The following is an 18,729-nucleotide window of genomic DNA, read 5'->3' on the forward strand; positions in this document are numbered from 1 at the left end:
TCTTCAGGTGGTTTTTGAGGTTTTGTTTAAAGAGAGGCAGAGCGGGAAGTAAGGTTAGTTCTATAGGTAAAAGTTTCCAGTTTTTACCTACAGTGTTAGAGAACAAGGAATCCCCTGCTGTGTTGCTGGACTTTGTTATGGTGGCTAGAAGTTTGCTAGAAGAGCGTAGTGAATTTAGATTTTTGTAGGGGATGATGAGGTTAGAGAATATAGGAGTGATGTTAGGTTGGTAGAATAGCTTGTGGGCAATGGTGAGTTGAGTAAATAACAGATGGTTTTGTAGTTCTAGCCAGCCTAGTTGCAGTAGATTCAGACAGTGGTGTGTTCTAAAGGGATTGCCAGTAGCAAATCGGGCAATGCTATTGTAGGAATTAGTTTGATAAGATTATTTTTTTTTAGGTTAGTGTATATGGGTGAGGCATATAGAAGAGTTGAAATTAAGTGAGAGTGGGCAATTGTGGTTCTGGCTGATGGCATTAAAAATGGTTTAATTCTGTATAAGGAGCCAATTTTTTTGTTTACTGATTTTATAGTGTTGTTTATATGGCTATCAAAGTTAAGGTTATTATCAATTGTGATTCCTAACAGTTTAGTGGTAGAGTCTGGGTATATTAGGGTACCGTTATTGGAACTGATTGAGGAGTCTACAGGGGAGGACTTACTGGTAGGTACAAAGAGTAGGAGCTTAGTTCTTTTGGCATTTAGAAGGAGGCAACGTTTCAAGAACCAAGTCTCGACTATGTTGAATACCTTCTGAGTTGAAGAATGTAGTTCTGAGGGGGAGTTAGCTGAACATATGATTGTCGAATCGTCTGCATATTGTATTCAGGTGGCTTGAGGAATTGCTACATGCAGGTCATTGATGAATAGTTATAAAAGGAGAGGTCCTAGAATAGAGCCCTGAGGGACTCCAAGGGTGACTGGCAGGAGGGATGACAGATTATTCTCCCAAAGAACTGCCTGTTGCCTATTGCTGAGGTAGGACTTGAACCATTGGACAGCCAAAGTGTCAAGGGAAAGGGATTCTAGAATGTTAATAAGAAGGGTGTGGTTTACCATGTCAAAAGCTTTTGAGAGATAGATAAAGAGTGCAGATGAGAGGATAGTATTGCTGCGATTTCTATTGATGGAATCTGTAAAGGATAAGAGGGCGGTAATGGTGCTATGAAATGGCCTAAAGCCATGTTGGCAGTTAGCTAGAATGTTATGTTGAGTTAAGTGGTCTAATAGCTGATGGTGAATGCATTTCTCCATAATTTTTGCTAGGGGTGATAAAAGGTCTATAGGCCGATAGTTAGAATAATCTTTGGAGTTACCACCTTTGTGTAGGGGGATAATGTGGGAAATTTTCCAGATTTCTGGAATGGTCCCCTCTTTAATGGTTCTATTCATAAGGATGGTTATTGGGTATGCAATAACTTTGGCTGCTTTTTGCAGGTATTCAGATGGTAACTGGTCAGCAGAAGGAGTACAAGGCTTCAGTTTTTGGGTGAATTTGAAGATGAGAGCTGTAGAGATGAGTTGCAATTTAAATGTTGGGAGAGAGCCAGAACTGGTGGTGGGAAGTTTTGAGTTATCTGGGGATAGTTGACTGGCAAGTGACTGTATGATCTCTGTGAAGAAAGTATTGAAAGCATTAGCAATTTGGAGGGGGATATTATGATCGGACCCTAGTGGGGTTGGTGTACGAGAATGACGTGGGAGTAAGAGTCTATTGATACCTGAACAGAACTTTTGTGGGTTGTTTTGGTGGAGTTGCTGTAATTTACAATAGTAGTTCTTTTTGTCAGTGTGTATGGCCTTTTTTGTAGTATTTCTAAGCTGCCTAAAATTTTGTTGGTCAGAGAGAGCTTTGGTAGCTCTTCATTTAGCCCATGATTTGTTTCTAAGCAACATTTTTTGTCTGGTTTCCTTGGAAAGCCAGGGGGTTGGTTTGGTCGTCATTCTGATAGAATGTTTAGGAGCATGCCTATCAAGAATAGCTAAGAATTTAGAGTTGAAATGTTTAACAGCCTCTTCAAGTGGGAGGGATTTTAAAGGATTCCAGTCACAGGCACTTAGTTCATTTTGAAATAGTACTTGGTTAAAGTGTTTGTTGGTCCGTGAAATCCTGTAAGTGGGGGGGGGGGGTAGAAATATCATTCTTTTGCCTTATAATGTAAGTCAGAGTGTGATCACTTACATTATCAGGTAGAGTTCCTGCCTTATAAGCTTGTTTATGTTTATTAGTAAGAATCCAATCTAAGGTGCTATCTTTTTTATTTGGTTTGTTGATTCTGGTTGTAGAGGTAATTGTTTGACTAAAGCCATGAAGATTAATATGGGATGTGGGATTTTCAGCATTGACAGTTTTTCAGTCAGTATTGAAGTCACCTAGTATTATTGTTTCTTGTGGGTCAGTAGAGGACACCCAGCTTAGGATATCCTTGATTGTATTGGTATTGTTACCAGGAGGAAGATAGATACAGATGATATATAATGATTTGCTGGGGTTAATTTGAAATCTGGAGATAAGGATTTCTGCATTATTTTCCTGAGGTGGGTTATAAGGTAAAGAGGAGATCTGAAGTCCATCTTTATATAAGATTGCTACCCCCCCACACTCTTATGTTTTATATGGTTTTGTCTCAATATATTATATCTTAGGGGGATGATTTTGTTGTCTTTAGTTTCAAGTTTTAACCAAGTTTCTGTGAGGCAGAAGATGTCAAAGGAGTGAATATCTAGAAGGGCATGGAGATGGGCTACTTTGTTATTAATACTGCAGATATTAAGATGTCCTATTAGGAAAGAATTGGGAGGTTTGGGGTGGATAACAAGGGGTGTGGGATAAGGGCTATAAGTTATGACTATGCAGACATTGGTTGGGCCTGGATTAGGGTGGATATCACCATCTTTCAAGGAGGGATTTTTTAGTCTTAGAGTAGGGTTGTATTTATAGCTTATTAGATATTTTACTTTCTTTACTGTGAGTTTGTTGTATTTAATATGTGAGAGTCTATGGTATTTGGCTAGCAGGTAGCTGGAATTGGAAGTGATATGGGTCAAGGTTAATATGGCTGTTTGTTTTGGAGATTAATTAAACTGGTAATAGGTCAGTTTTTCAAAGGAGGTGAGGATATAGGCTGAGGCGAGGACAGATATACATATTGTTAGAAATGTTAGTTTGGTTGTGATGGCTTTGGTTACCTTAGGCATACTGAAGAGCTTAATGATGCACTTTTTGGCCACCAAACCAGGACCAAAACACTAAAGGTGGAGGAGTGTCAATATTCACACCACCAGGCTAGTTGCCCAACACAATGCATCTGAAATTCTCCAGGTGCAACTAACACTAGGTAAGACTGCAATCCAAATTGTAGCTTGCTACAGATCCCCCACCATACCCCAAGATTCTCACTACACCTTTCTAAACATACTGGAAAATATTAAGATAGAACCAAACACCCTAATACTGGGTGATTTTAACTACCCTGCCATTAACTGGGAAAACGACTCATGTATCAACACCTTTGCTCAACGGTTCTTGGAATTCATAAATTCCAACGCCCTGGATCAACTAATCCATACTCCCACCAGGGGCTCCAATATCCTAGACCTGGTCATTACCAACATGGGAAATCAATGCTCCACACCTATGGTCACCCCCTCGTTAGTCAGGTCTGACCATAAGCTAATCACCCTTAACATCCACATCCCACCCCCAGTAAGGAAACCTCCATAAAAAACTTCTCCAAAGCCAACTTTATGCTACTCAAGTCAGAAGTGACAAACTTCATGACACCCATGCAGATGGGAACTGAAAGTTCAACTGCTGAATCCTACACTAAGGCACTGTACGAGCACATCCACTCATGCATGAATCGTGCCATCCCAAATAGAACCAAGATGCTCTCATCCAAAAAAGGAAGCCAATCTGGTGGTCCCCTGCCATAAACAACTTTACAACAAAAGGAAGAAACTGTTGCAGAAAAGAGGAAAATCCCAGGATGCAAAAATCTCCCTTACCAGCCACAGTAAGAAACTGAGATCCCTCATAAAATCCTCCAAAGCTAGTTAGGAAAGTAAAATTGCCAAAGATTCCAAAGACAACCACAAGGCATTCTATAACTATGTTAAGAATCTAAATGGCAGTGCTCAGATCTGCTCTGAGCTAAAACAGAATGGCATTAAATATACTGATCCCAAGGATATTGCCAATATCCTGGCAGATTGATTCAGTGCCAACTTCACCTCCCTCTCACCCCCTAAATGGCCCATCTCAATACCGGAAGATTGCCAAATTCCGGTAGTAACGGCCACACAGGTAAAAAATGCACTCTCCAAAGCTAAGAATACAGCATCCATGGGACCAGATGACGTCCCGTCTGTGTACTACATGAACTACAATATGAACTGGCACCTCACCTAAGTGTCATGTTTAATCATAGCCTCACCTTAGGTTTCATGCCCACTGACTAGCGCCGAGCTACAGTTATCCCACTCCACAAGAGGGGATCCACTATCGTCCCATCAGTCTGACAAGCCTTATCTGCAAGGCCATGGAGCGTATTATCATGGAACTTATAAACAAAGACATTGGCAACCTTCAAACACTGGACCCCACCCAGTTTGGGTTCGTGAAGGGCCGATCTTGTCTCCTGAACCTGATTGACTTCTTTGAATCAGTCTCTAGAGCCATGGACAAGGGTAAGGTGGTCCACACAGCCTATCTAGACCTTGCCAAGGCCTTTGACACCATCCCCCACTCTGGAATCATAGTTAAACTTGGTAAGCTGGGCATTAATCCCTACTTGACCCAATGGGTTGCTAAGTGGCTTACTGATAGAACCCACACTGTAAAAGTAGCCGACTCCAAATCCAGCTCCAGACAAGTGACAAGTGGAGTACCTCAGGGTTCAATCCTGGGACCGCTCTTGTTTGGCATCTACTTCTCTGAAGTACAAGCCAACACTAAGGGACTCTGGCTAACAAAGTTCGCAGATGACTGCAAACTGGGAGCCATTACTGAATCCCCAAATGATGTGGATACTCTACAAAAGGGCCTTACAGACACAGATGCTTGGTGCCAGAGCCATGGGCTCAAGCTCAATACCAAGAAATGTATAGTTATCCCCTTTGGGGAAAAAACATGTATCCATGAATTACCATATAGGTGGCAGTACACTAAACACTGAAAGTGTGATAAGAGACTTAGGCACACAGGTGGACAGTGGTCTCACCTTCGATAACCACATCGCCACAACAGTCAGGAAATCCTTCTATGTGGCACACCTCATCACTAAGGGCTTTTCATCCAGAAAAAAAGGAGGTCATTGTCCCACTGTACTCATCCCTCATTAGACCCATTATAGAATACAACGCCCCATTTGGTATGTACCTCTCAAGACATCTGCAACAACTGGAAAGGCTGCAGAAATACCTCACTAAAAGAATCACAGGCCTAAAGCAGATGCCCTATGCTGACCGCCTTAAAAAATTTCAGCTATACTCTGACGCATATCGTTTACTCAGAGGCGATCTCTGCTTAACATACAAGGCCATGTCAAACCCAGAGCTGTTGGACATGCTACACTTAAAGAAATCCCAATCCCTCAGAGCCACACGCTCCAGGTATCTAAACCTTGTCATCACAATAAACAAAACATGCTGGAGGGATAGGTTCCTGACCCAGAGGCTCCCCAGACTCTGGAATAGATTGCCCATACATGTCAAGCAGAGTGCCCCTTTGGCCCACTTCAAAAGGAACCTTGACAATTGGATGGGAGAAAGGAAATTCGCCCCGTGGATCACGTCAGTCGCCCTGTTAGACAGGGGTCCAGGGAAGTAAATTGTGTGGGAAGAAATAGCCAGGGAATTGTTATGGCTAGGCTTGTATAGGCCCTAGGGCTGATAGCCTAGTACCAACCTATAAACCTATGAACCTATAAGGTGAGTGGGAGTGAGGATGGATAAAAAATATAATAATGTATATTGAGTAGGTTAAGCTTACTCAAATGGGAATTAATCCCTGTTGGTATAAGGTATTGGATAGGTGAGAAATACTATAAGAAGGCTTTGAGTAAGTGTTTAGGTAAAGGAGGTGTGTGGCTGTGTATGTATAGTGGTTGGCATGGGGGATTGGTGGGATGGGAGTGAGGGAGTGGTCTAGGTAGTATAAATCAAGGATCACTGGGGGTGGGTGGGAATTGGGGGTAGGTTAGGGGAGCGGAGTGAGCCCGCAGGGCGAACGGAGTGGGTAGAGCCACAGAGTGGGTTGTCTACTGAGAAGTAATCAGTAATACAGAGAGACTGTGCACTACCAAGGCCTTGAGTAGGCAGGTAACACTGTCTAAGTAAAAGTTTGTCTAGGTAATATGCAAGGGATGTCCTACTACGTCTAGTTTCCAGAGGAAAAGGAGAGTAAGGCAGAAGGCATCATTTGCATTCAGAGCTAAGGTGAGAGGTTTAATTGTAGTGGGGCAGCTTTCTACAAGTATGCCTTTCAGCCTTATGTCTGAAAGGTTATACCTTCTTATTTTTTTTCTGGGGGAGATTGCTTTGTTTTTATACTTGAATTGGGGTTCCTGGCCTTGGTGTTATACAGCAGAGCTGGGGAGCTTTAGCAAGTCAGATACAATGTTTCATAACCTGTGTTCTGCTGCCATCTAGTGGTAAAAGTGGGGAACAACAACAGCTCACTTAATTAGTTAGGACGATATAGTAAGAGGAGGAATGGCCTCAGGGTAGGTCCACCAGTGTGCTGGCCCTTACAATTAGGTTTAAAAAAAGCACTCACTCTTGAAGAGTTCAATAACAGAACTGTATGCTATCGCCTTGACTGCAAGGCTGGTGAGAGGCACTTTTAAGCAGTCCAAAGTTTGGTATTCATTCAGGAGTTCTTTCTGTTCTGTAGGGTACTCTTTGAGGTAGGCAGATAGGAGATGGAGGAGACAGCCCGTGTCTTAGCACAGGGCTTCCAGGCTGAAAGAGAGACAGAGAGAAAAACTATATAATGTCAACTTGTTAAGGTCGTAGCAGGACTAGGAGAAATGCCAGAGGGATGGAGTGCGAGTAAGGAGCTGAGCGTTCTATGAAAAGCAGTACAGTTGTAACTCAAATCATACAATTTAAAGGCTCCACAATCATAGTTTGTGTTCCACAATGAACCAGAAAAATCCCACAGTACACTACTATTAGAGATCTAATTTATATGAAAAAATAAAACAAACAAATGTGTAGAAGAGAACTAAACAGTAAAACAGCATTAACAATTTAATCACAGCAGTTTATATGCAAATCTAGAATAACTTTGCCTGTATACTAGATAACTAGGTTACTCCCTATTTAACTCCCTTAGAATGGTTTGTTACTTTATGAGGATCTAGCACATGTATTTAAAGTGCAACCGTACTGTAACAACGTTACTGTGTTGGCGGCAACTCCGTATAGACATGCGGAGTGAACAGAGTTAGACTATCTATCGACTGCTTGCAATTACGCTATTTAGGGCTAGAAAAGCAGTCAAAATGCTTGCAATTGAGCTATTTATGGCTAGAAACACAGTCCAATAATAAATAACAGCATACTATACCTAGCTGGAGATTCTAGGTAATCTAAACAATTGATTATCATAGCTTACTAAGGAGCTGGCATACTCTTACAAAGCACAGGCATACACTTTAAGTCGCACCTTACTGTTGGCATGCAAAGACGCCAAAAGCTCCGTGCTTATTTATTTAATGCCTGTTGCTGTTGCAGTCTGCAGATTCTAAATAATCTAAGCAATTGATTATCACGCTTTAGCTTAACAGATCCTACACCAAGGGGAGCATTACATTCTTAGTAAAAAAAAACTATAAATCTTAAACAATTTGTGCAAGAAACTCTAAATCTTACACAGGATGGAGGCGCAGCTGGCTACTTTTTGCAGCTCTTAACGCTTTAGCTTAACAGATCCTACACCAAGGAGAGCATTACATTCTTAGTAAAAAAAAACTATAACACTTAAACAATTTGTGCTAGAAACTCTAAATCTTACACAGTCTGCACTAGAAACACAGTAATATAGACAGTAACCCTAATGCAGATAGCAAACCACGCGGGCATGTTGGTTCAGACCACAGGAACAAATGCTTAACAGAGCATTATCACACTGTATCCAACCAAAAAGCACTCACTCTTGAAGAGTTCAATAACAGAACTGTATGCTATCGCCTTGACTGCGAGGCTGGTGAGAGGCACTTTTAAGCAGTCCAAAGATTGGTATTCATTCGGGAGTTCTTTCTGTTCTGTAGGGTACTCTTTGAGGTAGGTAGATAGGAGATGGAAGAGACAGCCTGTATCTTAGCACAGGGCGTCCAGGGGACTGCACACCAAGTGGAGGACCGAGGGGATGTTCTACGAAGGACGGCAGGGGACCACCAGATTGTGGAACACCGGTCGCCCATGTTGGTAATGACCAGGTCTAGGATATTGCTGCCCCTGGTGGGAGTCTGGATAAGTTGATCCAAGGCATTGGAATTTATGAATTCCAGAAAACATTGAGCAAAAGAGTTGTTACATGAGTAGTTTTCCCCATTAATGGTGGGGTCGTTGAAATTGCCCATTATTAGGGTGTTGGGTTGCACCATAATATTTTCCAGTGTATCAGGAAATGAAGAGTGGGAATCCTGGGGCATGGTGGGGGATGTGTAGCAAGTTACAGTTTGGATTGCAGTCTTACCCAGAGTTAGTTGCACTTGGTTAATCTCGGATGCATTATGCTGAGCAACTAGCCTGGATGTGTGGATATCCTTAATGAATATGGACATGCCTCCACCTTTAGTGTTTTGGTCCAGGTTAGGTGGCCAAAAGGTGTGGTATGAATTATAGCCTGGTAATGCAGGGGTGCTCTCTGGAGCCTTGAACCAGGTCTCTGTCACTGCACAGATGCCGATGTTCTCCATTTTAAGGAGTTCCTTGAGTGAATGCATTTTGAGGTTTAGACTTCTAGCATTGAGTAGCATTACCCTCAGATTTTGCTTGCTTGTACCTGTTACGGTGGTGAATTTGTCATTTGAACCTTGCCTAAAAAAGCACTATAAGTGTGGCAAGATCCTTAAGCAGTATCCGGAATCCCAAGGGTGACAGGTGCAGGCCATCTCTGGCAAAGCATCGTGGTCTGTCGTTCATGTCATCCCAGGCAGGCAGATACTGGATTCCCTTAGAATTCACCCTTAACTAATACAATTCTTTATGTGTAAATGTACATGATGCTGCTGGCATTGTTTTATTGTGCTTGTGTGCTAACGGGCATATGTGGTGATGGTCATAATTTGCCTGTTTATTAAGTTTGAAAGGATTGGATGCATGGAGTTTGTCTATGCAAACATGCAGTTTAAAGTTGGGCATTATATCTAGACTATATGACTGATACACTGTTTGCAAAAGGATCCTGCATGCCATTTTGGGGTATTTGTAATCATCATAGTTTGTTGGGTTATGCTTTGTCAGAACCAAAAAAATTGAATATTGAACAGCTGAGTTGTTGAACTATCGCCATCTTAAAACAGTGGTATTCAACTGTCTAAACAAAGTACCATAATGCAATACGTTTTTTTCAGGAGGCTGTGCTCCACTCTACCCCCAGTTTGAAGGCTTTGTTCCTAAACACATTCCTAGATTTCTGTACCAGTTTTGAATTCATGCCAATGTGGAATAAAAGGAAAAGTTGATTAAATTACAGGGACAATATGGGACGTGTGATAAACAGGTATATAATATCACATGCTACTACGAATTAGGATGTGAGCTACCAGTTGTAATTCCAACACCACAACCATCTATATTTGAAGTTAATGATATCAGTAATACTGAGTTTGGCACTCACCACTAGTGCCCATTAGTATATGAAAGGCATTTGTCCTTAAGGTATACAGTAATGTGCACTGCTGTCTGGGTAATAGCAAACAAGTGCCATACCGGGATATGCATTATGCATACCTACAGATCGGAGTTGTAATCACTGGCTCTCCACAATTTTACCCACCTCAGACCAAGCGCAGTGCATTTCAGAGCAAGCTTACCAACAGTGACTGAAACTTGACCACAATTATTTTATAGGATCATAGGAGATTACTAGGCTATTGACCCAGAGGTTATTTCAAACCTAGCCATTTCATCCTAATGTAATGCCATAGAAATGTTAGTTAATGCCCAAGGTTGCATTTAGTAATGAATGCCCATGTCCAGGAGAGTTGTGGGCACTATTCCTTGTAAGAAATTTTGGTGCCCCATCCACTCGTCCAGCTTCCTTTTGAACAGTGTCATAGAGGTGTTCTGTTTCACATGAACAGGTAACCTATTCCAAAGATGCGGCAGTTGCTGGGAGATAAATCTGTTCCTCCAGTATATCCTATTTAATTCACAGGCCATATTTAGGTCCCTGGAATGGGTGGCCCTAGTCCCGTTTGGTTTATGGATATGCAGCATGTTCATTAGGTTTGGGTCTGAGATTGCTCTGTAAGCCAAGCATAAGTCTCCCCTAAGAAGTCTACATGATACAGAGTAAAGTGACAGGGACTTAAGTCAGTCTGTGTAGGGCATGTGCTGGAATCCTTTGATGATCTTTGTTAGAAACCTCTGAGGTCTCTCCAGCTGCTGCAGGTGCTTTGTACGGTACATGCTGAATGGGGCGTTATACTCAATTATGAGCTGGATTAGTGACGAGTATAGAGGGGTTATAACCTTTTTTGCTCTCAAGGTGATGCCTTTACTAATCAAGTGAGCTATGTAGAAAGTCTTCCTTACTACAGTAGACGGATGGTGGTCGAAGTTAAGGTCGCGGTCAACTTGTGAACCCAAGTCCTTTACCACTTCATACACACAATATTTCTCAGTTTGGGGGGGGGGGGGTTAGTAAGGACCTCCAGCACCAGCTTCATCCTTTACAAGCTTTAAGCATTTACTGCCACAAGTTATTCAAAACTAACAAACCAAAACACTCCTTTACATTTAGTATCTCATAGAATTCCCATTCTCTGGAACAGGCTTCCCATCCATATGAAGCAGAGTCCTTCTCTAACCCTAATCAAGTGTAGCCTGGACCAGTGGATGGGAATTTGGAAATTATACCGAATCTGGCACCTGTGTCTCTGATGGACATAGGCAGATCATAAATCATGCCCTTGCTGTCATACAACCCTTAAAATATCCTCTAAGGCACATTAACTCGTGGGATATATTTAGGTTGCAAGGTTAGACTTGTAATGGCCCCAGTGGTAATTAGCCTGGTGTGCACCTATGAACTTCTCCTTAAAAATATGACAACCTTTAAAGATTTCAGTGGGTGCAGTTAGTTGTAAGCAGTCACACTTTTCAGTGGGGGGCTGTCACACAATTGTGTGTACAAGTGAAATGCATAAACCATTTAGCTAGTAAACAAATGATCAGCCAAAAGCATTCAAAACTGAATAATAAAATTATTTACTTAAATAAGTTAAAAAATTTATTTTCCAAAAAAAAAAAAATGCAAACAAAAAAAACTGTAAATGAAATGGACAATGGCCAGAAAAAGACTAACACCTGAACTAGAAACAATTTACTTCCAGGTAAAGTTGAACTGTGCCCTTACTGTTTCTGGCTTGTAATTCCAAAATGGAATTTTCAGAGTCCTTGCATGCAGTATAGCTGAGCTCTGTCTCCATGGATATCAACAAGAAGTAACTCGTATGTCTTCTCTCCTTCTGTAATTGTTAACTGACCACAATTAGCAGACATCCCTTCTATTTATAAGTCCCCAAACATGATATCCTATGGTTTTCATTTGAATTCAGGAGATGCCCTTTTACTTTCTACACCATTGCATGTTGAAAGGGGAAGGGGAAGAATCAGCAAGCTAGAATCTATATAAGGAAATAATCATGTGACCTAATTTAACAACTGTCAAGGAGCATGAGACATACACTGCAGTTTTACAAAGTTAAAAAGCAAGGGTTTAGTTTTATTGTTTAGCTGTAGTACCTTTCCACAGTAACACATGCTTTATATATCATTCCATGAGTCTACATTATATCATCAAACCAGAATCAGAAATGCAGTTCATCAAACCCCCCACATTAAGGGGCTGCACCCCCCTACACCCCCTGCTTATTATATATACCAGCTCTGAGATCCCAGTACAGATCGGAAAGGGCAAATTTACTGATCCCTACTGCGCTCTCAGTAAGACCAGTTCGACAAATGGCATGTTCAGTAAAATGCTGTTCAATGATCTGTTCTTTCAATGAAATAATAAGGACCCCCATTTTACACATTTTGTTTTTCATATTGCACCTCACAGAAAAAGGCAAACATCTTTTTTCATTTTATCATGATTGAATACAGTATTTGTACAATGTTTTTCTTTAAATGAATTTAAACATTTATGATTATTGCAGTTCCAAAAGGTACAAAATATTTCTTGCACTGTTAAATAGGGAACCTGTGCAAGATTTAGGTAAGGTACTAATGTTGTAAGATGCCGTTTGGAGTAGGGCGACGTACTGAGATTCAGTCCCTTTTGAAGACTATAAATTGCCACCGGTAGTTTGAAAATTAAGAGCTGTACTACAGCTGCTTTTTCCATGGTTGATAAGCTGAAAACAACTGTTGCACAAAAATGAAATTAGGAAAAGTTGCCTGGGCAGATGGACTACTTAGGGAAGTATACAGTCATTTACAGAAATTAAATTTGTAGCTGCTTAAATTATTTCAGGCAATCAGTCTGGCTTGTAGAAACCTGTAGGCACTTTTTCAGCAGTGCCAATTGTACTCCCTAACAGCTTGCACTGGTGGTGGTGGGGGGGGGGGGTTCAGTCACCCTCTTCACCCCTCTCCAGCTACAGCTTTGACCCGAGACACTAGGCAGCTGAGTACCATAAAAACTTTATCAGGCTCTAACTCATCCGGTACTCTCATAATGCTCTACACCTTCTCTCATGCCCAGATATCAGAAGTGACCTAAGACACTGAACACATGCACATACACTTATACACACAAAAAACACAAACACATACACCATATTTAAACAAGTGCTGATTCATACTACTTTAGGTCAGATCTTTTCAATTTCTTGGATTTATTTATTTTTTTTAAATGTTCTTGTGACTTCCCTTGTTCTCGTAGTGATTTTGTCACTTTTTTTTTGTTTTTTCTATACCTAAACAGTTAAATTCTGTTAGGTCTTATGTTAGGCATTATTTTCTGTCTGTGCTTTTGTCTTATAGGTTCATAGGTTCATAGGTTCATACTAGGCTATCTGCCCTAGGGCATTTATAAGCCTAGCCAGAGTGTGTTTGGCTTTCGCCACCCATTTTAAATTAATTTTGCTATGCCCTTTTTCAAGGTTAGTATACTGTGCCTCTGTCTAACAGTGACACAGAAGTGATACCCGGGGTAAACCTACGATCTCCCATCCACTCATCAAGATTCCTCTTGAAGAGAGTCAGTGAGGGACTCTGCCTAACCTGGACTGGGATTTTATTCCAGAGTGAAGGGAGCCTCTGGGTTCTGAATCTGTCCCTCCAGCATGTCCTATTTATTTCAGTGCTGAGGTTCAAGTCTCTCGAGCGTGTAGCTCGATGGGATTTGGATTTTCTGAGGTGCAGCATGTCCCTTAATTCCGGGTTGGACATGGCCTTATACGTCAGGCACAGGTCACCTCTGAGCAGGCGGTATGCCACTGAGTAGAGCTGGAGTTTCTTTAACCGGGCAGCATATGGCATCTGTTTGAGCCCTTTGATCCTCTTGGTGAGGTACTTTTGGGGTCTTTCCAGTTGCTGCAGGTGTTTGGTAAGGTACATCCCAAAAGTGGCATTGTACTCGATTATGGGCCTGATGAGGGATGAGTAAAGAGGCACGATGACCTCCCCTAATCTAGATGAGAATCCCTTCATGATTAGGTGGGCTATATAAAATGTTTTTCTAACCACTTTGGCCACGTGGTTGTCAAATGAGAGATTGCTATCAACTTGGGTCCCCAGGTCCCTAATTACTTCTTCTGTACTTAATGGATTACCACCTATGTGGTAATTTGTGGGCACTTTGTTTTTGCCAAAGGGGATGACTATACACTTTGGCGTTTAGCTTGAGGCCATGGCTCTGGCACCAGTTGTCTGTTTCTGTGAGGCCCTTTTGGAGGATGCTTGTGTCGGCTGGAGAGTCGATTATGGCGCCCAGTTTGCAGTCATCTGTGAACTTGGTCAGCCACAGTCCTTCCGTGTTGGCCTGTACCTCCGAGAAATATATACCAAACAAGAGAGGTCCCAGGACTGAGCCTTGTGGGACGCCACTTGTAACTGGTTTGGAGTCTAACATGGCTCCAGCAATTCTAACCATGTGGGTTCTGTCCTTGAGCCAGTTTGCAACCCATCTAGTGACATAGGGGTTTATATTTAAGCTGGTGAGCTTATCTATAATGCCCGAGTGGGGTGTTGTATCGAAGGCTTTTGCGAGGTCCAGATAGGCTGTGTGGACCACCTTCCCTTCGTCAATGGCCTTGGTGACTGTTTCAAAGAAGTCAACCAGGTTTAAGAGGCAGGATCTGCCCTTAACAAAGCCAAACTGGGTAGGATCCAGTGTCTGTAGGTCCCCAATATCTTTATTTATGAGGTCCATGATGATCCTTTCCATAGCTTTGCAGGCCAAGCTAGTCAGGCTTATGGGGCGATAGTTTCCAGGGTCCGTTGAGGCACCACCTTTGTGGAGAGGGACCACTGTTGCTGTACGCCACTCTTTGGGTACATATCCTGTAGTAAGGCTGAGATTGAACAGTAGTTTTATGTTTGGGTTTAGCTCTTCTTGGAGTTCATGTAGGACGCAGCCTGGGACACCGTCTGGTCCCATTGATGCTTGACAGTTTTTCCTTGACTTTGGTTTCTGCTCACTCTTCTGCATTGCACTTTAGGCATTAGCAAGATATATAAACAATCAGGATTTTAAAAATGTGCCAAATGTAATCCCAAGATTCTGCCACAGGATAAGTGGTATGCTTTGTTTTTCACATGTGGATAAAGGCTTTAAGATTTGTCCTAGACAGGGAAACAAACTGATTCTGAAAGGTTTGCCTCCTAGCGATTGCTTGTCTGAGGAAAAACGTAAGAAAAAATAGAAATGTGAAGTGGATGGGGGGAGCCCTTCTTCTACTTCTTACAAGGCCTCCCCCATAACCCCCTAGGAGGAAGGGATCAATCGTGCTTCACTAAGAGCTTCTTTAATAACTCAGAAGGACAATAGTATTTCTGATTCAAAGGCTGATGCTGCCCAAAGTGAAATTTCTGTTGTAGGTTAAGGTTCTCCAGGAAAAATGCAGATTAACATTTCTTAATTCTCAGATCCTGAACTGTCTAGGATCCTTCTATATTGCCCTTTCTCTGCTCTGTTGCCATGGTCATCCCTTTTTCTCTCTGTCTTTCAGTTAACTAGAATGAAGATGATGATGGTATTGTTTAAGGGAAGATAAGGACTGGATTAAGTCCAGATAGAGATGGATATGCCCGTTGTACTAGAATAGAAGGTACTTCTTGGGCGTTTTGTAAATTGTTCATTAGATGGTATTTGTTTCACAGCCATATTGGCATTTCTGCACACTTTTGCAAGATACTGGGATCTCAAAGTTTGTGTTGGTTCTTCTGGGTTACTATTATCTGGAATATTCTTTCATGATACCATCCAAGTAGGGACACTTTGACTCTGCCCTAGAAGTTGCTGTGGATGGACATGATCATGTAAGGTAGGAAAGTCAAGTACTTACCGTACTGAAATAGTTCATGAGCCATATCCATCCACTTTAACAAACCCACCTTTCTTTCCCCTGTCTGTCGGCGGTGAGGCCTTGAGGAATGTATGTATATGTTAGAGTGCTTGTTTAAATATGGTGTGTGTGTGTGTGTGTGTGTGTGTGTGTGTGTGTGTGTGTGTGTGTGTGTGTGTGTGTGTGTGTGTGTGTGTGGGCATGTGTGTTCAGTGTTTTCTGGACATTTTCAATATCTGAAGATGAGGGGAGGCACAGAGCATTATGGGAACATGGGAAAAGTTAGATCTTAAAACTGTTTTTTAGGTGTTAAGCCGTTTAGTGCCTACAATGACTACTTTTAGATGTTTAAGTAGATGAATGTTCATCGAGAAGATTTATTGTTACGATAAGTACACATCCTTCATTTTCCTGCTCATAGCTTAAGGGTCTGGCATTCAGTGCTGTCCTTTGTTTACTCAATGTGTAGAGCTTGCATATTCTCCCCTTGTCTGTGCATACGCCATCTGCTGTGATTTTTCCCCGTGTTCCAGAACATCCTTTGAGTGGCAGTGCTAAACTGTCACAATATAATGTGCTCCTACTTGTAGTACTGGAAAAGTCTGAAAGGAGTTTGCAAAGGATCACTTCACCTAGCCACAAAGCACACAAGCCCAATAAATAAAGAATGGCTTGGTAACAAAATTTTCTGACTTGACTGTGGGTGATTGAGTAACAAAGAATCACACTAGCAGTTGTTTGGCATTTTGGGTGGGTTAAAATATTCATGCTTCACTCCTTGCTTCACAGGAGAGCCATTTTGCAATATGAATTGTCCACTTTAAGGCACCCAGTTATGGAATGGACTGAGGATATGAAGGAATGATGCTTTCTTTTGTTAGACGGAGAAGGAATGCAGTTTATAGAATGGACAGAGGAGGAGTACGTTCATTTCCTCATGTATGCACTTGTCACACGTGGCTCAGTATTTGAGAAAACAATAGCCAAAGCTGGAGCGATGAGTGAAGGACTCTTCCGTGTGCTCTTCACCTGGTATATGAAGGACTCTTCAGTGTGCTCTTCGCCTGGTATATGAAGGACTCTTCAATGTGCTCTTCGCCTGGTATATGAAGGACTCTTCAGTGTGCTCTTCACCTGGTATATGAAGGACTCTTCATTGTGCTCTTCACCTGGTATATGAAGGACTCTTCAGTGTGCTCTTCACCTGGTATATGAAGGACTCTTCAGTGTGCTCTTCACCTGGTATATGAAGGACTCTTCAGTGTGCTCTTCGCCTGGTATATAAAGGACTCTTCAGTGTGCTCTTCGCCTGGTATATGAAGGTCTCTTCAGTGTGCTCTTCATCTGGTATATGAAGGACTCTTCAGTGTGCTCTTCACCTGGTATTAGATGAGTCACTTAGCTTGTAGGATTTCTCTCAGGGATATATAGTTTAAGAATGTAGAGTGAAAAAAAGTTATTTTACCTCTTGGAGAAAAATGTTCATGTTATGTTTTCTGTCTATTTTCCGTAGTGAAAAACAAAAGATGGGTAGAGCTGGACATCCCCCAACAGAAGGCCTACATAATGAGGGTGCTTGATGGACTGGAAGTTGTTGACCGCGACAAGAGATTAAACATGGCCCGTGCTATTCTTTACCTGGCTCAGGGTAAGGTGTACTTTTCTTTCACTTCTTTCCATATCCGTATTTGATTCATGTAAGTCACCCCAGGCCACCGTAGCAACTAATGTAATCCAGATATTCTGAGGAATGCATGTGATAAAGGGCTAAGAGACTATAATGTGTACTCTTTAGAGACTAGCAGCCCATGGATGGACAGATCTGAAACATTGGTTTGGCTATATGAAGTACAGTGTCCTACACACAACTACCCTTGCTACCTTAGATCTAAGTCATAACAGTAGAGTAGCATTAGGGGAGAATGAATAGGGTAAAACTGAGGAACAGAGTATTTTTAATAGAGAGGTTTAAAAGATGAGAATCCAAAATATACTTTCAGAAGCATTTCAGTCAAGTGAGTGTAAATTCTTTCCTAAAACAATTGCTTACATGATTTCTTTTATCTCAGCATTTGGTATTGACAGTGGTATGTATAACATACTTAGCTTGTTAATTTCAAATGTCCCTATATTAGAGATGTAGTAATTTGTCTGTTTCTTTATTTGATTTGATTCGATTTATTGATCAGGTAAGTGAGCTGGTCTCGGGGTCCTTTTCAGTCATGACTCAGGCCATAAATTCCTAGAAGTTTTAAATAGCATTACTTACAGTAAGGTGATTTGAAAATTTTGTAACACAGTCATTTTAATGTACTTGAATAGAAAATGCACAATATACCTTATAGTTTTGGATACATTTGTAATGTATGTGACAGTTACTATATATTACAGTTGTAGTGTTGCCAGTTTTGCATATAATGCAATTTAAGAGTAATTTTTATCATTGTTTACCTCTTATTTGCATTTTCAGTTTATACCAGTACATAATTTTCTAACAGGTGTGGCACAAAATGTTGGATAGAAGATACATCCTGATATTCGTGGACAGATTATGGGGATGTGGGCAGCCATCTTCCATAATGCCCAGTATATGTTGCTGAGGACTGCAGTCCGTGGCAGTATGCATTACCCATCCTAGTTGTATGGGCACCGCTAAGAAGCACCCAGTACCCCAGTTTATACTAGTTGCTTTTGTGCCAAGTCTGAAAGACACTGCTTTGTAGCGTGGCAGTGCTATATAGTACAGAGATGTAAGGGATAGTCATTAGGCATAATGGCAGACTGCAGATCATTACTGTAATATTGTAATGAGGGGATCTGGTGCTGGGTGGCGTCTCATTGATACGAACTTGCCAGAACCACTGTATGGGGGTGGGGCATTATTGTGTGTGGTGGCAGCGGATGGGACTTTGCTGCCAGTAAGGATGTTCATGCTATACAACAAATGATTTTTTTTTTTTTTTTTGCTTTGACAGCA

The 18,729-nt window shown here is 41.5% G+C and overlaps 1 protein-coding gene across 1 annotated transcript in view; it reads left to right on the forward strand.

The window, feature by feature from the left end:
* Window positions 1-18,729, forward strand: part of STRIP2 (striatin interacting protein 2) — a 1,652,725-nt gene that overhangs the window by 538,915 nt on the left and 1,095,081 nt on the right. Inside the window, exon 4 of the mRNA XM_044088838.1 lies at window positions 17,266-17,400. Within this exon, the coding sequence (XP_043944773.1) occupies window positions 17,266-17,400 (135 nt within the window). The remainder of the gene's footprint in view (window positions 1-17,265; window positions 17,401-18,729) is intronic.

This window comes from Protopterus annectens, chromosome 11.part0 (assembly GCF_019279795.1).
Source record: "Protopterus annectens isolate FY-2018-M chromosome 11.part0, PAN1.0, whole genome shotgun sequence".
Taxonomy (NCBI): Eukaryota; Metazoa; Chordata; order Ceratodontiformes; family Protopteridae; genus Protopterus; species Protopterus annectens.